Source organism: Hyperoodon ampullatus, assembly GCF_949752795.1.
Source record: "Hyperoodon ampullatus genome assembly, chromosome: 14".
NCBI classification, from domain to species: Eukaryota; Metazoa; Chordata; class Mammalia; order Artiodactyla; family Ziphiidae; genus Hyperoodon; species Hyperoodon ampullatus.
Genome location: NC_136927.1, coordinates 64,847,328 through 64,874,479, shown reverse-complemented (window position 1 = coordinate 64,874,479; position 27,152 = coordinate 64,847,328). Strand labels below are relative to the sequence as shown.

At 44.3% G+C, this 27,152-nt stretch overlaps 1 protein-coding gene across 2 annotated transcripts; it reads left to right on the top strand.

The window, feature by feature from the left end:
• The first annotated feature begins 716 nt into the window (after positions 1–716).
• Positions 717–26,989, top strand: LOC307062733 (ER degradation-enhancing alpha-mannosidase-like protein 2). Of its 2 annotated transcripts, none has more exons than XM_079718567.1 (11): positions 717–2,562; positions 2,810–2,881; positions 4,639–4,678; positions 6,668–6,773; positions 9,033–9,158; positions 11,131–11,342; positions 13,533–13,674; positions 15,324–15,448; positions 20,802–20,946; positions 23,934–24,055; positions 26,432–26,989. In XM_079718567.1, the coding sequence occupies exons 1-11, from the start codon at positions 2,456–2,458 to the stop codon at positions 26,930–26,932; spliced, it is 1,698 nt and encodes a 565-aa protein (XP_079574693.1). In that variant the 5' UTR covers positions 717–2,455; the 3' UTR covers positions 26,933–26,989. The 2 variants fall into 2 exon arrangements, with proteins under 2 accessions (XP_079574693.1, XP_079574692.1); XM_079718566.1 differs by having other exon boundaries at positions 2,771–2,881.
• Positions 26,990–27,152: the final 163 nt, after the last annotated feature.

Sequence of the window (27,152 nt, the reverse complement as noted above, 5' to 3'; positions counted from 1 at the left end):
CCAGGGAAGCCTGGAAGAATTAATATTTTTAAATGGCCATACTACCCCAGGCAATCTATAGATTCAGTGCAATCCCTATCAATCTACCAATGGCATTTTTCACAGAACGAGAGCAAATAATCTTAAACATTGTATGGAAACACGAAAGACCCTGGATAACCAAAACAATCTTGAGAAAGAACAGAGCTGGAGGAATCATTTGCTTTGACTTCAGATAATACTACAAAGCTACAGTAATCAAAATAGTATGCTACTGGCATAAAAACAGAGACATAGATCCATGGAACAGAATAGAGAGCCCAGAAATAAACCCACACACTTATGGTCAATTAATCTATGACAAAAGAGGCAAGAATATACAATGGAGAAAGGGCAGTTTCTTTAGTAAGTGGTGCTGGGAAAACTGGACACTTACATGTAAAAGAATGAATTAGAACATTCTCTAACACCACATACAAAAATAAACTCAAAATGGATTAAAAACATAAATGTAAGACCTGAAACCATAACACTCCTAGAATAAATCATAGGCAGAACATTCTTTGACATAAATCACAGCAATATTTTTTTGGATCAGTCTCCTATAGCAAAGGAAATAAAAGCAAAAATAAACAAATAGGACTTAATCAAACTTAAAAGCTTTTGCATAGCAAAGAAAACCATCGAGAAAACAAAAAGACAACCTACTGAATGGGAGAAAATATTTGCCAATGATATGACCAATAAGCAGTTAATATCCAAAATATATAAACAGCTCATACAACTCAATGTCAAAAAAAACAAACAACCCAGTTAAAAAATGGGCAGAAGATCTGAATAGACATTTCTCCAAAGAGGACATGCAGATTGCCAACAGGCACATGGAAAGATGCTGAACAATGCTAATCATCAGGGAAATGCAAATGAAAACCACAGTGAGATATCACCTCATACCCGAAGGAATGGCTATCTTCAAAAAGACCACAAATAACAAATGTTGGCAAGGATGTGGAAAAAAAGGAACCTCTGTAAACTGTTGGTAGGAATGTAAATTGGTACAGCCACTGTGAAAACAGTATGGAGGTTTCTCAAAAAAACAAATAGAAGTACCAAATGACCCAGCAATTCCACTTCTGGGTATATATCTGAAAAAAACAAAAACACTAATTCAAAAAGATACATGCACCCCAATGTTCATAGCAGTATTATTTGCATTTGCCAAGTTATGGAAGCAAGCTAAGTGTCCATCACAGATGACTGGATAAAGAAGATGTGGTATATGTATTCAATGGAATACTACTCAGTCATAAAAAAGAATGAAACTTTTGCCATTTGCAACAACTTCGATGGACTTGGAGGGCATTATGCTAAGTGAAATAAGTCAGACAAAGACAAATACTGTATGATACCACTTATATGTGGTATCTAAAAAAACCAATAGGGGCTTCCCTGGTGGCGCAGTGGTTGAGAGTCCGCCTGCCGATGCAGGGGACACAGGTTCATGCCCTGGTCCGGGAAGATCCCACATGCAGCGGAGCAGCTGGGCCCATGAGCCATGGCCGCTGAGCCTGTGCGTCCGGAGCCTGTGCTCTGCAACGGGAGAGGCCACAACACTGAGAGGCCCGCGTACCACAAAAAAAAAAAATTAAAAAAATAAAAAAACCAATAAACTAGTGACTATAAGAAAAAAGAAACAGACTCAGATATAGAGAACAAACTAGTGGTTACCAGTGGGGAGAGGGAAGGGGGGAGGGGCAACATAAGTGTAGGGGATTAAGAGGTACAAACTATTACATATCAAATAAGCTACAAGGATATATTGTATAGCACAGGGAATATAGCCAATATTTTATAATAACTATAAATGGAGTTATAAACTTTATAGATTGTGAATCACTATACTGTACACCTGTAACATATAATACTGCACATCAACTATACTTAAATAAAAATAATTTAAGAAAGCTTTTAAAAATGCTGTTGCTGGGCTTCCCTGGTGGCGCAGTGGTTGAGAGTCCGCCTGCCGATGCAGGGGACACGGGTTCGTGCCCCGGTCTGGAAAGATCCCACATGTTGCGGAGCGGCTAGGCCCATGAGCCACGGCCGCTGAGCCTGCACGTCCGGAGCCTGTGATCCGCAACGGGAGAGGCCACAACAGTGAGAGGCCCGCGTACCGCAAAAAAGAAAAAAAAAAAAATGCTGTTGCTAAAACATTAATTAATAATAGTAGCTGTACTAGTCACTATCTTTTAAGACACGTTGATCCCCGCTTCAGAGACTACATATCCCAAGATGCTCTTTGCTTGGGTTCCACCGCCCATTCCATTCTGGGGCTTGTAGTCCGGAAGTGAGTGGATGATTCATCGGTCCGCAGGCGCAGTGCTCCTAATTCCCGGAAGAACCAGCAGAGGATCGCAGGATGTGCGGGTGGCTGCGGCTGCTGCTGCAGCGGCGTCGCTGACAGGGCACGCGCTCTATGCCTTTCCGGCTGCTCGTCCCGTTTGGCCTCCTGTGTGCGCTGCTGCCCCTGCACCATGGTGCGCCCGGCCCGGATGGCACCGCGCCCGACCCCGCCCACTACAGGTGAAGAGGGTCAGGCTCCCCGCCCTTCCATAGTTGGGGAATGGGAATCCCAGACCTGGTCCCTTCCTCATTCCCTCCATCCCAGATCCCCCACCCTGACCTGCTGGGACCCCGCCACTGGGCTCCTCGCAGAAATCAGGTGGTGATTACCATTTTCCGCCCTAATTCTTGTCCTTTCCTCTGCCTTATTTCTCGTACCCCGCACCAGGGAGCGAGTCAAGGCCATGTTCTACCACGCCTACGACAGCTACCTGGAGAATGCCTTTCCCTACGACGAGCTGCGACCTCTCACCTGTGACGGGCACGACACCTGGGGCAGGTAGTGCGAGCGGAGGAGCAAGGAGGCGGCCTGGGTCTGGCAGTCCGGTCCTAGGCGGGCGGGTATGCTGGAACTGGTGGCTTCATGATCTCACCGTTCCAGAAAAACCTCCTAGCCAGGGTGGGGTCGCATTCCCCCCAATTCAGGCCATCACCACCAGGATCCACCCAGCCTCCTGGAAAGTTGGATTCCCATAGTGGAAAAAGGCTGGGTTAGCCTGGTGGTCTGGACCTCCGGGCTCTGGCCACAGCAGTGACAGACACCAGCTGTTGGGACTTGGGCAAATCTCTGGAGGCTTAGGATATGTGGAAGGGCTTCAAAAAGTCAGAAGACCCAACCCCTTCATGTTATAAGTGGGCAAACCGGCCTAAGAGGGGATGTAACTCTCCTAAACATGAAATTTCAGAGCCTTTGTTGTTAGTGTAACTGAAACCCACTTCCCCATCAGTTCCCCTAAATACCCACCCCGTACAGGTCACTCTCACAAACCCCCCTTTTTATTTTCTTCGTAGCACTTCTCACTCTTATACTGTCATTTTCACTTATGTGTTAGTTTGTCTTTCTCACTTCCACTAGAATAAAAATCTGTGAGAGATGGAATTCTCTGTCTTGTTCCTTGCTGAGTAAGTGAAGAATCATTGCATTTAGCTGAAGCTAACCTTGATTAAACACTGTGCTAAGCATTTTACTTGTGTCATCTCATTTAATTAACACCCCTAAGAGTTAATTGCTGTTATCTCTATTTTACAAATGAATATGCTAGGGACTGGAGAAATTAAGCTCAACACAAATTGTGCTGGTTTTCGTTTTTTAGTTGAAAAAAGTAATACAAGTAAATGGCAAATTCAAGCAGTACAATATCATATAATAAAATAAATATCTCCCATACCCTAGAACTCCAACCACTGTTAACTTTCTTGTGTATCCTTCCAGAAGTATTTTTGGTTTATACCATCGTATAGGTATGTATATGTGTATCTTTAAAGGTGAAACTTATATAAAATGCACCCATTTTAAGTGTGTAGTAACCACCATCACAGGATAGAGAACATTTCTGTCACACTGGAAAGTTCCCTGGTGGTCCTTTATAGTTAATCCCTCCACCACCACTGGCCCAAAAAACCACTAATCTGCTTTCTGTCTCTTTTTGAAAAATGCAGTTAGAATACGACACACGACACTGCCTATTCTGTACCTTGTCTTTTTCATTTAACTATATAATTTGAATATCTTCCCCTTAGCCCATAGAACTCTTGATAACAATCTTTTTGACCACCTCATAGTTTCGCATTGTTTGAATGTATTACAATTTGGTTAATCACTTCAACTGGTATACATTTGGGTTATTTCTAGCTTTTTGCTGTTCTAAAAACAATATTGCCATGAGCATTCTCAAGGCTACAGTTCTGTGCACTGCGAGATAAATTCTTAGATGTAGAAAGCCTGCGCTCTGAGCTACAATCTTATACTGCCTCCCTATGGTGGAGAAGAATGCCAGAGAATATAGGCAATGTGTTTAACTGCAGTCGAGCTATTTGCATAAGATGTTATACATCAGCCCACCTCCCAGGTATGTTAAATGGGTCAGAGGTTCCCGGCGATTTTCAGGATGGCTTCTCTGTTGTGATTTCAAGTGGGACTGGCAGAGGCATCGCTGTGCTTCACTTATTAGTTTTTGGGGTCTCTGATCTGGCGCAGCCTTAATAACTGCTGTTTGATTTTCTTACTAAGCAGCTGGGATTTTTGTCCTTTTACAGTTTTTCTCTGACTCTTATTGATGCCCTGGACACCTTGTTGGTAAGTGTCTCATCTATCCCTTTTCCTCTCCAACATTGCATGACCAATATCCTTCTTCTTTTGGTAGCTTGACTGTGGGTGAAAAATGAATTCTTCACCTGGGCTTTTTATTTTCATCTTTCATTTTGATCTTTAATTTGGGGGCATTGGAAAGCCAGTGGAATTTTTTCAAGAAAAGGGTAGGAAATGAGATTCCTGTTTTGAGAAGATCACTGACTACAATGTGGAGAAAGATTCATGTCATCATTTAACAAACATTTTTTGAGTAATTGCTTCATGCACTGTGCTCAGCCCTCTGGGGGAGTGCAGGAATGAGTGAGGCTCCTGCCTATGCAAAGATTCTTATAATGTGGAGAGAACTAGATGCCCTAAGAGTTGTGGGGATAAACTTGCTGGAGTCTTTTAAAGGAGGAAGAGGTTAATTTCAGCTGGAGGAATCAAAGGATTCCTAGAGAAGGTGACATTTAGATAATCGAAGATAGGTTGGATTTGGAAATGGGAAGACATAGGGTGAGATTTCTGGTAGAGGGAACAGCATGTCTGAGGGCAGAAAATCAGGGAATAGTGGGTACTGAAGTCGACAGAAGAACAGTGAGAGACATGGTTAGAAGGATAGATTAGGTCTAAATCATAGAGGGCTTTGAATGCTGAGATAGTCAGGATTGTTTCGGCTGCAAGTGATCAAACTGATTTAGACAGGAAGGAAATTTACTGAGTCAGATAACTAAAAAGTCCAGGTAAAGACTGACCTCAAACCCAGCTGGTTCCAGACATTTAAATAACATCATTAGGGATCTCCTTCTCCATCTCTTATTTCTGCTTTCTTTGCTGGCTGTATTCTCAGGCTCTCCTTAAGCTGGCAGGGTAGCCAATGGTAACTCCAGACTCACATCCCACTCATTTAGTAACCTGTGTGTGGAGAGAATTAGTCCTTTTCCATTAATTCCGTGGACTGAGTCTCACTAATCTGGCTTGGGTTACACATCTATCCCTGAATGAATCAGTTGGCCAAGGGATATAGTACGTTGGCTGGTCCAGGTGAAGTGCCCATTCTTGCAGCTGAAGGGATGGAGTCACCTTCTTTAAATTACAGGAGTGACTGTGGAAGAAGGGTGATTCCTCAAGGGAAAATTGGAACGCTGATAGCAGAATAAAAGGCATCAGGATTGCATTTGACTGATGGTTTAAACAAAAGGGTTTAATTTTCTCAAGTATAAGAAAATCTGAATGAAGGTAATTTCTAGCGTTGGATCAGCTGCTCAACTGTGCCATCAGAGACCCCATGCTCTTTGTATCCTTCCATTCTACCATCATTAGTATACTGACTTTCATTCTCATGCTTAGTACCTCATGGCCTAAGATGGCTGCCACAGCTCCAGAAATCAAGTCTGCTTTCAAAGCAGAAAGAAAAAGAGTAAAAGCCATGCCAACTGTGTCTTGTCCCTTTCTATTAGGAAAACAGGAGCTTTCTGAGAAGTGCCCCTAGTAGACTTTACAAAGCTCAGAATTGACTGGGTAACACAATCACCCAGTAGCAAATGAGACTGAGAAAGCAAATATGTGGATTTCTAGCCTCTATGGCTGGGAGCTACAAGGGTAAAGAAGATTGAGAATGTTGGGCCAACCAACCTGCAGTATTTTCTATAAGGATGAATGTGACAAGGTTAAAAACAATAAATATCCACTGTAAATGTCAAGCTAAGATTTCCTTATGTGGTCTACAGTCTTTATATTGGTTTCATTTAAATGAGTACATAAAAATTCTTAAATTGATACCAAAGAATTTACTTTACCAGTCTCTTGATACTGGGTCTGTGTGATTTCCAGCTCTCAGTGTTTTCTCCTGTTACCAGCAGTCCTAGAACAGAAACTATAGGTCTGAAGTTGAATAAGTGGGAGTCACACCAGCATAGGATCCTAGACTCTGAACCTAGCGTCTTCAGTGCCTACAAGCCTAGAGCCTCACTGTCAGGTCTCTCTTTCCTTCAGATTTTGGGGAATGTCTCAGAATTCCAAAGAGTGGTTGAAGTGCTCCAGGACAACGTGGACTTTGATATTGATGTGAACGCCTCTGTGTTTGAAACCAACATCCGAGGTGAGGGCTGCCTTCTAGGGCCCTTGGAAGAAAGGAGAATGTGGAATTTTGGCTTCTGTGTAAACCAAGAGGTGATAAACAGGATCTTAAGTGCCAGCCTTGCCAGGGCACTTGGCTCAAACCAGATTGACAGAGCTCTTCCCTCCTGTAGGGTTGGGTAGGGAGGTCTCGGGATCCCTCATCAGTTTCAGACATGAAAGTGAGCAGGGGACAGAGAAAAGACTGAAAAGAAATATGCCAGGATTACTCACATATTTAACATATATTTGGTACCAGGCTTTCAGCCAAGAGCAAGAGAGATGTAATCCTTGCCTTCTTGTAGCTTATTGCCTATTGAAAGTTTGTTAGAACTTTCTGCATTGTTGATGGAAATGTTTTATATCTGTGTTGTCCAGTCCAGTAGCCACTAGCTACGTGTGGCTATTGAACATTTGAAAGGTGCCTACTGCAACTGAAGAACTGAATTTTTAATTTCATTTAATTTTAATGGATTTAAATTTAAATAGTGACATGTGGTTACTAATTACTGTATTACATAGTGCAAGTCTAGGGTATTAGTTTCCAAACCTGGCTGCCCATCAGAAGCATTTGGGACATTTAAAAAAGTTCAGCTATGTAGACTCCACTCTAAATCTAATGAATTGGGATCTCTGGGTTGGGTCCTACAGTCAGTATTTTTAGCAGGTTCCCAATGAATCGTTTTTTTTTTTAATGAATCATTCATTTTATTGAGGTAAATTTACATATACTGAAATGCACAGATCTACACATTTCAATGAATTTTGACCCAGTGATTCTTTTTTTAAAAATTAATTAATTAATTAACTAATTTGTTTATTTTTTTTGGCTGCGTTGGGTCTTTGTTGCTGTGGGTGGGCTTTTTCTAGTCGCGGCGAGTGGGGACTACTCTTCGTTGCAGTGCACGGGCTTCTCATTACAGTAGCGTCTCTTTGTTGCGGAGCACGGGCTCTGTGCACATGGGCTTTAGTAATTGTGACTCGCAGGCTTAGTTGCTCCGCAACATGTGAGATCTTCCTGCACCGGGGTTCGAACCCGTGTCCCCTGCATTGGTAGACGGGTTCTTAACCACTGAGCCACTGGAGAAGTCCCTTATTTATTTATTTGTTTGTTTGTTTTTTAACATCTTTATTGGAGTATAATTGCTTTACAATGGTGTGTTAGTTTCTGCTTTATAACAAAGTGAATCAGTCATGCATGTACATATGTTCCCATATCTCTTCCCTCTTGCGTCTCCCTCCCTCCCACCCTCACTATCCCACCCCTCTAGGTGGTCACAAACCACCAAGCTGATCTCCCTGTGCTATGCGGCTGCTTCCCACTAGCTATTTATTTTACATTTGGTAGTGTATATATATCAATGCCACTCTCTTCGTCACAGCTTACCATTCCCCCTCCCCATATCCTCAAGTCCATTCTCTAGTAGGTCTGTGTCTTTATTCCCGTCTTACCCCTAGGTTCTTCATGACCCTTTTTTTCTTTTTCATTTTTCTTAGATTCCACATATATGTGTTAGCATACTGTATTTGTTTTTCTCTTTCTGACTTACTTCACTCTGTATGACAGACTCTAGGTCCATCCACCTCACTACAAATAACTCAATTTCGTTTCCTTTTATGGCTGAGTAATATTCCATTGTATATATGTGCCACATCTTCTTTATCCATTCATCCGATGATGGACACTTAGGTTGCTTCCATGTCCTGGCTATTGTAAATAGAGCTGCAGTGAACATTTTGGTACATGACTCTTTTTGAATTATGGTTTTCTCAGGGTATATGCCCAGTAGTGGGATTACTGGGTCGTATGGTAGTTCTATTTTTTTTTTTTTTTTTTCTTTTTTGCGGTACTCGGGCCTCTCACTGCTGTGGCCTCTCCCGTTGTGGATCACAGGCTCTGGACGCGCAGGCTCAGCAGCCATGGCTCACGGGCCCAGCCGCTCCACGGCATGTGGGATCTTCCCGGACCGGGGCACAAACCCGTGTCCCCTGTATTGGCAGGCGGACTCTCAACCACTACGCCACCAGGGAAGCCCGATAACCATTATTTTTGTGACCCACCAAGAGAAAAAGAAACTTCATGAACTTAACACTGTACGGTGTAGGGGGTTAAGGACTCTTCTTTTGCTACGTGGCTCCAGCCCCTTCCCAGTGAGCCACTGAACAGAGCATTAGGTTTAATTTGTACAAGGGAAAGACTGGTCCTTAGGATTCTGACACTTGCTTTTTGCACCATCTGCAGTAGTAGGAGGACTTCTGTCTGCTCACCTGCTATCAAAGAGGGCTGGGGTAGAAGTGGAGGCTGGATGGCCCTGCTCGGGACCTCTCCTGAGGATGGCTGAGGAGGCAGCCCGGAAACTCCTCCCAGGTAAGACCCGCATGGAGATGGGGCAGAGGTGAAGTCCGGTAGGTCCTGCTGCTCTTGCTGGAGAAAAGGGTGGCTGTGCAGAATTATTTGCTCGTGTTGCTCACCCAAACACTTGGTATTTCTACCTCTTGGCGTCCACCATGGAAATCAGGAGAGTCCCTTGCATTTTGAGGGCTAGACTAGGATGGCTGAGCTGACCTCATTAATGTTTTGTGAGGAGCGCTGAAGGCCAGCCTGGTGGCTGGAAGGCTCTTGCCCTTATTTGAGTGAGTGCTTTTGCCCCCTCCCAGGCCCACACGCCACTGGAATGAAAGGGTTCCAGAGAAGAGCCTTGGTCTGAGCATTCGGAACCCCTGGTTCTGGACTCGGCTCTGACAACCAATAGCTTGACCAAGCCGCTCTTCCTCTCCTTGGTTCAATCTCCCAGTCTATCAAATGGGAGTCATAATTCCTGCCTCCCCCTGGGGAGACGTAAAATGAGGTCAGAGAGGAGAAAGTTCTTGGAGAACCTCAAACACCAATGAGACACGAGAGGGACTTGTTTTATAGCTGAGCCATGTCCAGGGCTGCAGGCCAAGCTGCAGTGTTTGTCCAGAGGGGCAGTAGCTGGGCTCGGCAGCATCAGCGGGACGCTGTGTTCTCTTCAGGGTGTGGTGGAGGCTCTGAGAGCTGTTCGCACCCAAACACGTTACACTGTGCTTTCCACCAGCCTCTTGGCCATCTCACTTCTCCCCTTCACCCAGGACTTGCCTCTCATCCTTGGGGAAGAGCTGAGGAGAGTGAGCGAACTGGGTTCAGGTCTCACTCACGGCCTGAATGTCTCCGTACAAACGTCATGTCCTGTGTGACTCATCCCTGGAGGGGAACTCTGTCTGGTTGCTCCCTTCATTTTTTTGTATTGAGAAATATACATATTGAAAAGTGCATTCACGCTGAGAAACAGGATTTTGTCACCTCCCCACCCCCTTTTTAATACTGCCTGACTTCTCTGAACTATCCCTTTGGGCCCTTCTTGCTTGTGACTTGAATCCTCCTTGCTTACCACTCATGTCTGCCAGATAACAAGTTTCTCTTCTTACAGTAAAGTTGCTGGGCCTTGTGGTTCTTGGAAGTTTTGACAGCTTTGTTCACAGTTTGGTGACGCACAGGCTGCTTTGGGGTTGTTTGACCTTTCAGCCTGGAGAGGAAATCTCTGCCTCTGACTTGCTGTCTAGTTCCTTGCCTTGACTTGGAAGGCACTGGGGTGAGGTGGACAGGGCACTGGGCCCGTTGCGGGGGGGAAGGGGAGTGGGCACGTGATAGTCATTCCCATCCCAGCTCCGTTTGGCTCTCTCTGTGATCTTTGAGTCACTTCTTTACAAGCCTGACCTTTCTTACCTGTGAATTGAGGGTTGGACCACATTGGCAGTTTCGTGGTTTATATCCTTTTTTTAAAAAAAAAAACATAGCCCCTGAAACTCTTTATTTAGAGCAGAGATCTTAAACTGGCTGCTCTGGGACTGTTTACAGTCTTCAGATGTGTTTCATTTGGTCAGGATGGTGTTTTAAGAAGTAGATGAATGGCTTTTTCATTGTGCCACCAGCTCCCCCACTGCCTATGGCTTAAGCCCTGCCTGCTTCACACTAAGTTACTTGCCTGGCCTCTGAGGCATCATATAAAATAAGTAAAAGTAGAGCTGCTCTAGCTAAAGTGAGCATGTGTGGAGTGTGATACCCCAGGGCACAGCCCGCTGCTTCCCTGCTCACCACAGGCAAGAGCCCAAGGCATGAGGAGCAGTGTTTGACAGCATCTGGGTTAGGTGGCCACTGAGGGCCCTCCAGTTGTGACATTTATCCTTCTCTGGCTCAGTCTCTGGCAGATAACCCAGGAGACAAAAGGGAAGTGCTGGCCAAGGCCTCAGGCTTTGGTCCTGTGTCTGCCCATGCCCACCTCCCCGCTCCTATCTGGGGTCTTAATTTTGCGATCGTTCAGCCTTTCAGACCCCCACTGGCATGCCATATGGAACGGTGAACTTGCTTCACGGCGTGAACCCGGGAGAGACTCCTGTCACCTGCACAGCAGGGATCGGGACCTTCATCGTGGAATTTGCCACCCTGAGCAGCCTCACCGGTGACCCTGTGTTCGAAGATGTGGCCAGAGTGGCCCTGATGCGCCTCTGGGAGAGCCGGTCAGATATTGGGCTGGTAGGTCCGCTGCCACTCTTCCTGTCTAGCTCAAGTTGGCCACCTTGTCCCCTGCTTATGAGGCTCAGGGCTCTGAGCAGCAAGTTGCAGTCCAGCCGAAGGAAACTAAGGGTGACCTCAGGAGTGGTCCAATACTTAGGCTCACAACACCGAAAGTAGACCAAGCCTCCAGTTCATGCTTTGGCACAGAGGGGAGGAGAGCATGAGAGCACATCCTCTGGCAGGAAAAGGGGCCATGATAAGCTCTGGCTCCTTGAGCTTCTCTGATTTCTAGGGAATGGGTCGTATGCTTCATGCCCCTGACTCACTCGGTGACCTTAGATCGTCAGCCTGTCTGGCCCTCATTTTTACATATTTTTGTCTGTAAAACTGTTTCTTAGAACCAGAAGATTTGAGAGATGTTGAATGGCTGTTCCATGAGAAAATGATTACTGGTCAGTTAAATTTGGGCAACACTATAAATAGTATCCTTTTTTTTTGGAGAGTCATAATGAACATGAGCAAGTTAAAGGTTAAGAAATCCTATGATAAATTCATCTATTTAACTTTGCTTAACTCGACGTTTCACAAGCTTATTTGACCCCAGAGCTTTTCTTTCCCCTCCAAACCTACTCACCTATGGAAATTTAACACACCTTGGGCCAGATCATCTCTAAGGTCGGTTTCGGCTCCTAAACTAGATGATCCAGTGAAACTAACAGTAATTGAGCCACAGCTGTCCAGGAAATAGCACTAGATTTAGTCAGAACTGAGACTGAGCCCCAGCCTTACTATGTTGAAACTGTGTGACCCTGGACAAGTCACTCAACCTTTCTGATCCGCAGTTACTTCAGCAATAATACTGATGGATTAATACCTCCTTGCTGAATCATTATGACTTATAAAGACTGTGTTGTCCGAAAGTGATTCAGGTGGAGGCACGTTTTATGCAAAGTCTGGTTCTAAGTCAGCTTGAAAAGTGAAACTTGTGTGAGGACTCCTTGACAGTCCCTTAAGAAGGTGCCACTCTGGAGACCTAGAATAACTCCCTTAGTGTCCAACACAGGAAGTTTTTTCTCCAGCTCGGGAGCCATAGTGGCTCCGTGACCACCCTGCCCACATCCTCTCAGCCCTTTATCATTTCCGTGCACACTGGCCTGTCTTCCAGTTGCCATCACCCATGTCTCTTTGGCTACGGGCCTTTTCTGGCGCCTGGATCCTGCTCTGCTTGCCCTTGGCTGGAAACGCCAGGTCTTAAATGCTACCCCAGAGCAGTTCTCAATCAGTGGCTGATACTGATGGGAATTTATGGACAATCACCCTTGTTCCCCGGCCCTCGGGTGGGACCGTGCTGAGGCTCGTGCTCTACACTGACTCCCAGAGCTGCCCGGTGGGATGGAGCTCCGTTTCCCATGGTGGTAACTTGCCTGACAGCACACCCTTTATGGGCTGCCTCCCTGCCCTGCCTCACTTTTTCCCTCCTCTTCCAGAGTTTCCAGGGACTCACCTTCCAAATCAACTACTTCCTGTCTTCTTTGCTGGGGCTCTGCCCACTAACACAGGACAATTAACTGTTTCTTTGAATGAGTACCAGGCGAAGTTATCAGCTTCCATCGGAGTCTAAGTTATATGGACAACATATCTCTTCATTTAGATCTTTAAAATTTATTTTTAAATGGTTCACAAGTCAAAGGATACAAAAAAGTACCCAGTGACATCTGTGACCCGTCCTCCAGCTACCCAGTTCCTCTCCTTACAAGCAACTACTCTATCAGTTTCTTGGATGTCCTTCCCAAGTTGATTTATGGAAATACGGAAAGTATATCTTAGGTCTTTAGACACTGGAATCACATGCAGATTCTCAGGCTGAGAAGTCTGAGACAGATTGTGGGAACAACACGTTCTCATCTCCCAGCTCACACTCACTCTAGACAGGGCATGAACACTCCAAGTCATTGTTCTTTTTTCAGTTTTTGACCAGTGTGTATAATTAAGGCCTCCTAAATGTGCATGAGATATGTCTCCACTGTACATATATGCAAGAGAGCTGGCCATGATCCAGCCTTGCCCCCAACCCTGTACCCCAATAGCCTGCATGTCTCCCAAGAAGCACTGGGGTGCCTGCCTTGTATGTCACGGGACACTCAGGTGTGTGGGGACATCCTTGTTTGGTCTTGGGTCCTCCTTTGACACCACATGTCTCTCTCCTAGGTCGGCAACCACATCGACGTGCTCACTGGCAAGTGGGTGGCCCAGGACGCGGGCATCGGGGCTGGCGTGGACTCCTACTTTGAGTACCTGGTAAAAGGAGCCATCCTGCTTCAGGATAAGAAGCTCATGGCCATGTTCCTAGGTAAAAATGGCAGGGTAAGGGGGTTTTTCCCCATGGTTTTCCCTATTGACATGTAGTCTATTTATAAACTTTCAGTTGCTCCCAAGTGCCTACAGAATCAGCTCTGCATTCAAAACCACCATGGACTTACACTGCCCACTTGAGGCCCACTACACCTTTTCATGCCTTCCTGCAAGAGCCAGCTGAACCATGCTGGCTTCTCTGTATGCAGCCCTGGATTTTTTATTTCCTGGCCATTGCACATGGTGTTTCCTTTGCCTAAAATACCTTTTTTCCTGCCTTTATGTGTCCAAATTCTGTTCACCTGTTAAGGCCCAGCTTAAATGTCACTTTGCCCAGGAAATAGCTTGACTCTTCCTTAGAATTTAGGGCCTTCAGCATCTTTTTTTTTTTTTTTTTTTTTAATATATAAATTTATTTATTTATTTTGGCTGCGTTGGGTTTTCGTTGCTGCGCGCGGGCTTTCTCTAGTTGTGACAAGCTGGGGCTACTGTTCGTTGTGGTGCACGGGCTTCTCATTGCAGTGGCTTCTCTTGTTGCGGAGCATGGGCTCTAGGTACACGTGCTTCAGTAGTTGTGGCACGTGGGCTCAGTAGTTGTGGCTCGCGGGCTCTAGAGCGCAGGCTCAGTAGTTGTGGTGCATGGGCTTAGTTGCTCCACGGCATGTGGGATCTTCCCAGACCAGAGCTCGAACCCGTGTCCCCTGCACTGGCAGGTGGATTCTTAGCCACTGCGCCACCAGGGAAGCCCAGCATCATTTTTGCAGTCAGCTGTCATCACAGTTATAGCTCTTCTAACTGAGTGCAGCATCCAGGCCTTATTCATCTGTAGTCCCCACAGTGCTTTGCAGGAGGTAGCTGTAGATTAATGCCTGTTGAATAAAAGCAGTTTACCCTTCAGGCCCTTAGACACTAGTAGTAATGATATTGAGGAATTGTTGGGCACCTAATAATAATTATAGCTACCATTCATTTATTCAGCAAATATTTAATGAGTACCATTGATGTGTTAAGTTTTGTGCCAAGCACTGAACATGGACTATTTCATTTCATCCTTACAACACTGTTTGAGATTGTCTTATTTATTTGCATGTTTTTGGTACTTTGTTCATTCAGATAATGCTTATTGTGCATACTTATTATGTACTATCTTCATGTTGGGGATTCTGCAATCAACAAAACAAAGTCCTAGCTCTCATAGATTTACAGTCTAGGGGGAGTTATAAGTTCAAGTTCCCACTAGAATGCCAGCTCCCTGAGGGCTGGACTTTGTCTTATTTGCCACCCCCCAGGTGCCTGGCACCTGGTAGGCACTCAGTGAATATTGTTGAGTGAATAAATGACTGCACAGTCCCATGAGGTATATAACATTACTCTCCTCACTTTACAGATAATAAGACTGAGGCTTAAGAGGGAAAAACTCCCCTGAGGTCACAGCTAACAAGTGGTAAAGCTGGAGCTGGAATTTGAGCCTGGAAGTTTGCCTCCAGAACCCATGCTCCTTCCTCTGTGCCTCCTTGCATCCTAGTCTGCTTTGAGGCTGGGCCACCCTAGGGTCTTGCAAATGTTTAAGTCCATCCTTCTGTTGGCCAAAGCCTGCTTTTTGTGTCCCTCATCACTGATGTGTCCATCATTTTATCTCCTCTGCAGAATATAACAAAGCCATTCGGAATTACACCCGCTTCGATGACTGGTACCTGTGGGTGCAGATGTACAAGGGGACTGTGTCCATGCCAGTCTTCCAGTCTCTGGAGGCCTACTGGCCTGGTCTTCAGGTAGGAACGATCAGAGAGGGTGGTCCTTTTTCTATGGAACCGACAAAGCAAGCTCATTCTAATGTATGAGTCAAAAAAGTGCTCGAGTACTTTTTTTCTGGAGGGGTGGATTGGGGATGGGAGAGGGGCTTAGGGTGAGACAGATTTAAAGTTCTGCCAAACTGAATTTTCCAAGGGGAGCTTTAAGGTGTCAGGAACTGAACTTCCAGCTTGCTGTGGAATGTTGTACCACTTAAAGTAGACAGGGCGGTAATAGCCATTGGCAATGACCATTTCTCCACTGGACACTTCTGTCACGAATCCTCATTCTTGACAGCGGGCCTAGGAAAGGGCGTGACAGCAGCTGGGGCTGCTCTGTCTGCCATCATTATGTGTCTCCATTACATGGTCTAATAGAGTTGCAGCTGGAAGGGATCTTAGAGCCCATCTAATCCATCCCTTATGTGTCCTAAAATATTTTTAATATTTTTATAAACAACTTCTTTTTCATCTTAAGAAATTAAGAAAAGGTAGTAACATGTAGATGGTGGTAAATTTTTAAAGCACAACAAGGAATACAATGATAAGTCTCAAGCCCCCACCCTCAGATTCTCTCCCCAATCCAGCCCTTGTTGTCAGTTTTCTGTACCTCTTTCCAGATATCCATATACATAGATATATGCATATTTATAGCCCCCTTTTTTCTTTACATAAATAGGAACATTTTTATTCTTTTTCACTGAATGTATCTCGGAGATCATTCTTTATTGATACATAAAGATCAATTTTACTTTTTTAAACAGTTGCATATATTCCATTGAATAGATATATTGTCGTTTATTTAACTTGTTCCCCATTGTATACTTTTAGCCAACCCTCTCATTTGATAGATGGGGAAAGAAGCTCAGAGAGAACTTGTTGATAACATTAAATATTGGTCCAACTCTTCTAAGATCTTCAAATTTAGTTGAGTGTCCCCTAAAAGAATTTGAAAAATTATAGAGCCCCATGCATGTTTTTAATCTTATGAGTTTAAATAGTTGCATACCATTCCTTTTTCTCCTCCAACTCATATTTCCATTCTACCACTCCATCAGGATTTTATCCTAATTATTATATTTTATGCTGAAAGCATTTTATTGTTCACCCTATCATATGTCTCTGTGACAAAATTTGTTCATACATAGAAATTTAAAATGTTTTTAAATTTCCCGTGATTATAAGCTCTGAGTATTAAATTTGTTTTCTTCTGGATTTAGTTATCATTAGTATGTAACTGATTAAAACCACATTTATAGCTTGCAATTTTTGATGATTATAAACCTGAAAGCAATTTATTGGAAGTGCATTTCTTAATGAGATATTTGGGGCTTTTTAAAGTTTTTAAGTAGTTCATGTATTTGTGCATGAATAATACATATTGCTAAAACAGAGCACGGTTAAGCATCAGTTTTATTCCTGCTTTTCATGTTTTTAGATGTAAGTGCCGAGGAGCCTATGCACATAAATAAGTAGATGGAGATGGAAGGAGTTTGATATCGTAATATCATTCAGTTCTTTGAAATCATTGAGTTAATAGATTGAACCATATCAAATTGCCAGCATCAACCATTTTTGACCTGCAAATGTGGCAGTATTTTATGGTTCACTCTTTATATGGTTAAAAAAAAATCACAAATGATCTGTCATCAAAAATTATTTTTAATGATGTCTCTGCTGACAACTTGACCAGTTCCTCTTTCAATTTTCTGAAGGCAAAGAATTGAAAGCCATCTGATTTGCAGAAGGATTTGTTACCCAGTGGTTAGAGCCATTCATTTTTCTCAACACCTACACTAATATTTTAAATTTAACCGAGTTCAGTGCTCAGGACATTTTTATATCCAAGAACAATGTTCCGCAGTAAGGCTGCAGATTGTTGGTGGGTACACCTTGCTTTTATAAGATGGTAGAAGGACAGTTGTGGAAGAGATAGAATGGGTAGCCTGCCTTTGTGTTGTAAGCATCTTTTCAAGCAGATCCATTTTAGGAAAATTAAGGATCAGGAAATCTATTTCCTTAAAACTATTTGTGACTACATTCCTCTTGGAAAACCTGCTTGTACCACCCAGCCATACAACTGATCACACCCTTTGACTTTGCATGATTCTGTTTCTATGCATGTTCCTCAAGAAAATAATTGACCAGGGAAAGATGCAACCTGTACATGGATATTCCCAGCAGCAAAGTTCATGACAAAGAAAAACTAGAAATGGTCCAAATGCCCAGTAATGGAAGAAAAAGAAATGATTGTATTTTTTTCTTTTTTTTTAATTGTGATAAAATACACATAACATAAAATTTACCATGTTAACCATTTTGAGTGTACAGTTCAGTGGTATTTATGTTCATGTTGTGCAGCCATCACCACCATCCATCCCCATAACTCTCTTCACCTTGTAAGACTGAAATTCTATACCTTTTAAACAATAACTCCCGATTCTCTCCCCTCCTAGCCCCTGACAACCATCATTACTATTTTGTTTAACATCTTTATTGGAGTTTAATTGCTTTACAATGGTGTGGTAGTTCCTGCTCTATAACAAAGTGAATCAGCTATACATATGCATATCTCCCCATATCTCCTCCCTCTTGCGTCTCCCTCCCTCCCACCCTCCCTATCCCACCCCTCTAGGTGGTCACAAAGCACCGAGCTGATCTCCCTGTGCTATGCAGCTGCTTCCCACTAGCTATCTGTTTTACATTTGGTAGTGTACATATGTCCATGCTGCTCTCTCACTTCGTCCCAGCTTACCCTTCCCCCTCCCTGTATCCTCAGGTCCATTCTCTACGGATGCGTCTTTATTCCTGTCCTGCCCCTGGGTTCTTCAGAACCTTTTTTTTTTTTTTTTAGATTCCACATATATGTGTTAGCATATGGTATTTGTTTTTCTCTTTCTGACTTACTTCACTCTGTATGACAGTCTCTAGGTCCATCCACCTCACTACAAATAACTCAATTTCATTTCTTTTTATGGCTGAGTAATATTCCATTGTATACATATACCACATCTGCTTTATCCATTCGTCTGTTGGTGGACACTTAGTTTGCTTCCATGTCCTGGCTATTGTAAATAGAGCTGCAATGAACATTGTGGTACATGACTCTTTGAATTATGGTTTTCTCAGGTATGTGCCCAGCAGTGGCATTGCTGGGTCATACCACCATTATGTTTTGTGTCTTTATGATTTTGACTACTCCAGGTATCTCATATCAGTGGAATCATACAGTATTTGTCTTCTTGTGACTGGCTTATTTCATTTAGCATAATGGCTTATTTCATTTAGCATAATGCCCCTCAAGTTTCCTGCTTGTAGCATGTGTCAGAATTTCCTTCTTTTTAAGGCTGAATAATATTCCTTTGTATGTATATACCACACTTTGCCATCTTGGTTTGTATAGGATTTGTGTGCTTTGTGTGTGGCACTTTTCCTGCTTTAAGAAGGGGTCCTGGGGTTATTTCTCTATGAGGTTATAATAACACTAATAGCTAACATTTAGCTGACAGTCTGTCTGGCACATAGAGGTGATAAATATTTATGAAAGAATGATTTATGTGCTGGGCATTTTACACAGAATCATCACAACACACCGAAATAAACGATGTTTCATAGATGAAGAAAGGAGGCTTATAGACATTAAATTTGTTCATTTACTCAACAAATATTTGAGTGCCTGCTGTATTCCAGGCCCTGTCCTCATGAAGTTTATAGAGGGCGAGGCACAAAGAAAAGCTTAGACAAATTCATAAAATAATAAGTTGCAATGAAGGAAACAAATTAGAGGCTAAAAGAGAGAATATTGGATGGGGACTTACTTTAGATAAGAAGGCCTCTCAGAAGTGGTGATGCTCGAGCTGATATGTGAAGAACTGGGGTGGGGGACGATGTTCCAGGCAGAGGAAACACGATGTGTGAAGGTCCCGAGGCAGGAAAGAGTTGAGTGTTTATCAGAGACAAAAGCAGCATGGCCACAGTCCAGGGAAGGGAAAGATCGGTCAATGGAAAGTCAGCAGTGGCCAGATTGCTCAGGGCCTTGAGGGCCATGGTGAGGTGTCTTGACCTTAAGCTGAACCTGTGGAAAGCCACTGAGTAAGACAGTTACTCTGGCTGCCTTGGGAAGAGTGGACTGGAGAAGACAAGTGGTAGGACCAGTGAGGAGGCCTTTGAGGTCATCCCAGTGCAAGATGCAGGTGAACAGGTGGTGGCTCTGGAGATAAAGAGAAAAATCTTGATGTTTTAGAGAGAGAGAATTGATAGGAGTTGCTGATGGAATGGATGTGGGGGTGGGGGAAGAGGGAGGAGTCAAGGATGGCCAGCAGGTATCTGGCCAGAGTGGAATCAGTGGAAGGTGGTGCCGTTTACTGAAAAGGGAGAGAGGTGAGAGGAGGGAGGCAGCTTTGCGGGAGAGTGAAGGGACCGATAGTTTTGTTTGGAAACTGTCAAGTTTGTTCTATCCTTGAGACATCCAGTGGAGATGTCAAGAAGGTCAGCTGTTTCCCTGTGAGCTTACACTAATATGAGTAGCTACATAGAAGCACCTAGTAAAATTACAAGTGCATATATTCTCAGATTCAGCAATCCCAACTCTGGAAATGTGTCTTACAGACACACTTCACATATGTTTGAGGTGACATATGTATGGGGTTATTTATTGCAGCATTGATTATTGTAGCAAATAGCAAAAGATTGGAACCAAGCCAACTAGCTATCAATAGGGAACTAATTAAATTGTGGTCCAAGCAATGGAATACTATGCAACTGTATAAATAGGAGGAGGGAGTGCTTTATGTACTTACATGGAAAAATTGAGATGTATTGTTAAATGAATAAAGGAAGCTACAGAAAAGTATATTTAATAAGCTGTATTTAATGTGGTGGAAATAATACATACTCATACATCTTTGCTTATGTTTACAAACTAATGCAAAATGGTTATTTGCTGGGGGGTAGGGTGTGAGTGAGATTAAGTACAATCAATCTTTTTCTCATTCTTAGAATTTTGAATCAGATGGCTGACTTACCTACTTAAAAACAGTTAGTAGCCAGTATTGACTGAGCACGTACTGGTAGTCAGGGACATTGTATACAGCCTCTGTCCCTCATAACAATGTAAAATATATGTTGTATTTTGCATGCTAGAGACGAGGCTCAGAGAAGTTAAGTGTCTGGTTTGAGGCAGCACACTGAGTAAATGGCCGACTCTGGGTTTGATCGCAGGTCTTTTTGGCTCCAAAGCCTTTGCTTCCTCTTTTCCCTGAGGTTGTGTGTGGGGTTTTGTATGTGGGTTTCCTGCCTGGTGGCTGCTTGCCTGACAACCACTTCTCTCCTACAGACCCTCATTGGGGACATTGACAATGCCATGAGGACCTTCCTCAACTACTACACCGTCTGGAAGCAGTTTGGGGGGCTCCCGGAATTTTACAACATTCCTCAGGGATATACAGTGGAGAGGCGAGAGGGTTACCCGCTTCGACCGGGTAAGCAGCATCTCTGGCCCACTGCCAGCCCACAGGCTCTGATTCTCAGAACCCCAACCCCTCGCATTTCTATGAGGCTCCATGCCTCACAAGTGCTCACAGCTCCATTTTTTTCCCATCTGCTTCTTCCAGTGGCTCTGGATGGTTTTCCTTCTAGGAATTATTTATCCCCCTTATTTTCAGAGAAGGAGACGGAAGCCTGGTGGGTTGAAATGGCCTGCCCAAGGCTGTTAAGTATAGGAGCTAGGACTGGAACCCAGGTCTCCTAATTACATCTTATGCTCTTTCAAACCCAGACGAGCAAGTGAGATGGAAAAAGCCAGGCTGACGCCTTTTGAGTTCTTGCCATTGGGATTTCAGATGTGTAGGCAAACTTCGTTAAGTCAGTGGGTCAGGTCAGATAAGTTGTGCATCTATGGAACGTTAGAACTTTGGAATGGACCTTAGGAGTGAATCATCTCTTCTCGTCCGCCTCCCCAGTTGCAGGTCAGCAGTCAAGATGTAGAGAAGAAAGGGACAACACACTTGATAACTCTTCTAAGTTCCTTTCCAGCTCCGATCTTCTGACTCACTGAAGGAAAGTTAAACATTGTGAGGAGAGGAAGGGAAAAGGGGACAGAGGAAGGAAGCTGAGTCAGCACACAGTCATCTCCCCTCCCCCCCAAAATAGGTTACATTCCCATTGTTTTAGACTCTTCCCACCTGAATGCCTTTTAGCTGTAGGATGGGCCTTCTAATGGGTTCTGCCCATCCTGCCATCCTCGGCTCCACTTCCTTCCTCCTCTAACCCTGTAGTCCCCTAAGTGATTGCTGTAGGAGTCTTGGAGGAGAACCAGAAGCAGAAGTAAAGCGGCAACTGGAAGGAGCAAATTAGTCACTTTTGACTCCTTAGAGGCTGCTATTTTTAGTATTTCTCATGCATTTATTTTCATGGCTTTTTTTTTTTTTTTTTTTTTTTTTTGCGGTACGCGGGCCTCTCACTGTTGTGGCCTCTCCCGTTGCGGAGCACAGGCTCCGGACGCGCAGGCCCAGCGGCCATGGCTCACGGGCCCAGCCGCTCCGCGGCATGTGGGATCTTCCCGGACCGGGGCACGAACCCGTGTCCCCTGCATCGGCAGGCGGACTCTCAACGGCATTTTTTTTTTAAGAGAAAATACTCAGATGGTATTGGATCCCATGTTACCAATAGATAAAATGAAGACAGAGATTGGGACTAAATGTAAGACTTAGACATGTGCATTCTCAAGGTTAGAGGGAACCTGAGAGGTCTTCTAATCGAAATCCCCCTGCAATAGCCCTGTCAAGTGGTTATCTCATCTTTGTTTGATTACCACCAGTGACAGGGGGCTCACTACTTAAGGAGGCAACACGTTTTGTTTGCAGGAATGCTCAGTGGAAAGTAAGGCACGCAGCCAGGAATCCAGAAATGTCTTAGACCAGTCACCCTTCCTATCCCCAAAACAATAGCAAATGGGAGATAAGGTGCTATTCTATAATTAGATTGGCCAGTCCCTGACGCTCTGGTGCATGTATCCGATCAGCAGTGCTGGAGCACAGAACCTAGCCTAAAAGCCTCTGAAGGGCTTAACCTCCACCTAAGTCCATATCTAAACCTTGGACTGTCACCCTCTTCTAGAGAGTTGGCTAGATATACAGGAAATTAAAGCATTTACTAGCATACGCAGGCCCATGTGTGAGGAAGAGAAAACAAGAAACAAGATGCTTGGCCCTGGCCACTGAGTCAGCCAGCTGTGAGAAGCATAAGGAGAGGCTTCCCATGAGGACACCATCTTTTCTGTCTTTGAACACACACAGTGTGTTCATCTACCAGTACATGTGCCCCAGTCTTTGCTTAGAATATGAGTGATTAGATTAGCCAGTGTCTAGAGGCCTGTGGGGTAAACGAAGAGAGAAGTAGGAGAAAACTGGAGAGATAGGCAGCGATCTTTTCTCCAAAAATAAGTAATGGAGTTTGCAGTAATAAATCAAAAGGGAGAAAAGTACTGATCAAAGGCTAGGAGGAAACAGGATGTAGAACTTCAGGAGGAGACGTTGGTGTAGGGAGGGGAGAGGTGTTCTTTCCTCTCTGAGAAAAAAGAGGTGAAGAAGTAGGAAAGTCTGTTGAACTGTAGCTTTTGCCTACTGGGCCCACCCTAGAAATCACATCTTTTCCATAACAGCTCTCCAGATATCTGAAAGCAACAAACACATTTTGCTGTTTTCTTTTCTCTGGAATAAATATTCCCATCTGGTCCAATTCCTGTTGGCTAGTTGGCAAATATTCATCTTATGATGGAGCCCATGTCTGAACGCCAAATTCCAGTTGTGGTGTAGAACAGGGCAAGACTGTTGCCTTGTTCTGGGCACAAAGAACTGATGGCTGCATCTTTGCTTGATTGAAAGTTGATTCTTGAGTATCTTAACCTTTATCTTTTGGCCTATCCCATCTTGGAAAGGGCCTTGTAATGACAGGCTCATACTCTTTTAAGTTTTAGGATTAGGTCAGGCTATAAGTGACAGAGACAAAGTAGTAGCTTAGATAAAATAGAAATTTATTTCTCTCTGGTTTTCTGGCCTTACATGACTCTCTTTGGTGGCAGGGACCTTAATCCCACACCTGCCTGCTGGGAATAGTTGTGAGTCTAGGTGTCCATGTGCTTGGATAAAGTTAGCTCTTCTGTTACTAAGGAAGAAGGAGGGAACAGATATTGGGAGATAGGCAGCAGCCTCTGCCACCTTCCCTATCCCAGAACCTGGCTGCCTGTCTCTCCCTTGAGATGGGATTCCATGGTCCACTAAGTCCACTAAGCTTCACACTGGGTATATTGGCTCTGAAGATTCAATATTGAGTGAGTTGTCCCATGTTCCCCCTAGTTGGGACCCTGTGGACATGGTGTGGAGAGGAGGAATCTCTCACTGGCCCAGGCAGTCCCCAAGCCTTCTCTGCTCAGCCACTGGGTGAGGAAGGTCTGCTTTGAACTTTGCAGAACTCATTGAGAGCGCCATGTACCTCTACCGTGCCACGGGGGACCCCACCCTCTTAGAACTCGGAAGAGATGCTGTGGAATCCATCGAAAAAATCAGCAAGGTGGAATGTGGATTTGCCACAGTAAGTGTTTCCACAGGCCCAAGAATTGGGAAATGTCTCCCCCTGCTGCTAAAGAGCCTCTGGAATATTAGCACTGGAAGGGACCTTAGAGATATAAGCAATGCCTTTATTTTATAGATGGGGAGACTGAGGAGCAGAGAGCCTTGCTAAAGGTCACAGAGCTAGTAGAGGTGGAGCTAGGATTAGTGCCCAGAGGTCTTGACTCCATGCCCTTGGCGTTCTCCCCGCTTCAGAGATCCTTTAGCTGTCGGAATAGGCTACTTGGCAAGGGTGAATATTGTGAAACATTTTGCGAAAAGGCCTGTAAAATGGATTCTAGAAGGGAATTACAGAGTCCCATAGCCTTATTTGCAAACCCAGGGATCCTTAACGGAACAGCTGTACTGGTCTCACAGATATTTACTGAGTGTCTTTCACGGGCCTGGCGCTGTGCTAGGCCGAGGGTTACAGCAATGAAGAAAGACCAAACCCCTGAGCTGACCTTTTAGTAGAAAAAACAAAGAATGTGTATCTGGAAGACAGAAAGAAGGCCAGTGTGGCTGGAGGGCGTGAGCAAGGAGGAAAGTGGGAGGAGATACAGCCCCAGAAGTAGGCAGGGGCTAGGTCGCGCAGGGCTTTGTATAAGTCGTGGGGAAGAGTTTGGCTTTTTTTTTTTTTTTTTTTTTGCTGTACGTGGGCCTCTCACTGTTGTGGCCTCTCCCATTGCGGAGCACAGGCTCCGGACGCGCAGGCTCAACGGCCATGGCTCACGGGCCCAACCGCTCCGCGGCATGTGGGATCTTCCCAGACCGGGGCACGAACCCGTGTCCCCTGCATCGGCAGGCGGACTCTCAACCACTGCGCCACCAGGGAAGCCCGAGTTTGGCTTTTGTTCTGCTTGGAATGATAAGCCTTGGGAGGATTTACAGCAGAGCAGTGATATGCTCTGATTTGTATTTTAGAAAGATCACTCTGGCTGCTTTGTGGAGAATGGATTGAAAGGGTCAAGGATGAGAGCCATGTCACATCCTTAGAGGACCCAGGCAGGCAAGACAGAAATAAAGAGTGGTTACAGACATGTAAAAACCAAATGTGTAAGCAAATAGCCTGGAAGCCTATTTGCCAAAAAGCCTACAGAGGGTTTTTTTTAGGGTAAGGAATTAAAAACAAACAAAAAACTTCTTTTTCAAAAAGTTGTAATGTGATTAGAGTCTATAAGTAAAACATAGATACATGTTTTTAAAGAAAAGACCTATATGTGTAGGAGAAATATAAAGCAATGATACGTTTTAGTTTCTAATATGTTGTATTTTGTGAAAAGCCAAAGTGGATGAGTCCATTGGGCCCTTAGGAACTCTTGACTTATTTCCATGAAAGTGAAGTCTTTTGGAGCCCTTCCAAGGCGAATGATGGGAACAGGCAACTGACTCTTTGGCCTTTGGCAAACAGGGCAAGAGAATAATAATTCTTGGTACATCAAGTCCATGTTTTAGTCACATTTTTTTGGGTGTAAAATAGATGTCTACTGAGAATTAGTTTTGTTTAAGAAAATGTATTTCTAATTCTGAGAAGCTAAAATAAATGTTTGTAGCAAGTAAACTTACTCATCCCTGACTGTAAACTCAGTATGAATTTCTCTTCATAAAGACTCCTAATTAGTTGTTTACAAGAGCAAAAAACTTAGTAACCACCTTAATGTCTGTCAAGGGAGGATTAGCTAAGTGAATGATGCTACATTTTTACATCATTAAAAAGGGAATGATTAGATCAATGTTTAGAGTCACAAAAGGGTAAGATAAAGGGGATAGGAGATTGTTGTATCATGTAGGGGGGCCAGGGAAGACCATTCTGATGAGGTAGCGTTTGAGCAGAGACCTGAAGGAAGTGAAAGAGTGGGAGGGCGTCTGAAGGAGGAGTGCTCCAGGTTGCAAGGACACCAGTGAAAAGAACCGGGTTGGGCATGTGCTTGTTCACAGAACAGAAAGGCCATGTGGCTGGACCTGTGAGAACCAGGGAGAGAGCAGGAAGAGCTGAGGTCAGGGAGGGAGCAGAAGCCAGATCACCAAGGACCGGTTAGGCCACGATAAGGACTTTGATTTTAGTCTGTGGGCAATGGGATGTCAACAGAGGGTTTTCCGTGAAGGAGTGACAGGTAAGATTTATGATATAAATGTACTTTAGGGTAAGGATGGAAGCAGGAAGCCCAGTTGAAAATTGTGATAACCTGGCTGAGAGGTGATGATGGCTGGGAAAGGGGCAAAGTTCTGAAAAGTTAAATGATTTGCCCAAAGGCCTGCAGTCACCTAGTGGCAGAGCGGGAATGCCTGACAGGGTCCCCTGACCCTTTCTGCTGTACTGTGATGCTGGTCTGACTTGCTTCCCTCCCCCACGTGGCAGATCAAAGATCTGCGAGACCACAAGCTTGACAACCGCATGGAGTCTTTCTTCCTGGCCGAGACCGTGAAATACCTCTACCTGCTGTTTGACCCGACCAACTTCATCCACAACAATGGCTCCACCTTCGATGCGGTGATAACCCCCTACGGGGAGTGCATCCTGGGGGCCGGGGGTTACATCTTCAACACAGAAGCGCACCCCATTGACCCCGCCGCCCTGCACTGTTGCCGGAGGCTGAAGGAAGAGCAGTGGGAAGTGGAAGATCTGATGAGGGAATTCTACTCTCTCAAACGGAATAGGTCGAGATTTCAGAAAAAAACTATGAGCTCAGGGCCATGGGAACCCCCAACAGGGCCAGGAACATTGTCCTCCCCTGAAAACTATGACCGGGCAAGGGAGAAGAAGCCCACCAAGCAGAAAATCCCACTTCTCAGCTGCCCTAGTCAGCCCTTTACCTCAAAGTTGGCATTACTGGGACAGGTTTTCCTAGATTCCTCATAACCACTGGATGATACTTTGTTTTTGAAACTAAACTATAACAATAAATCTGCTTTTGATGATCATGGTTTTCTATTTTACATATTGGATCATTTCATGAGATTTCATTCAAAGAAAGGGTTCATGGCTAAAAACAGTTGTGAATCTAGTTTGTTTTTCTCATACAGTTGGAGAAACAGCTAAACATAAAAGACTCCTGGGGTTGATAATTAAATCTCCCTTC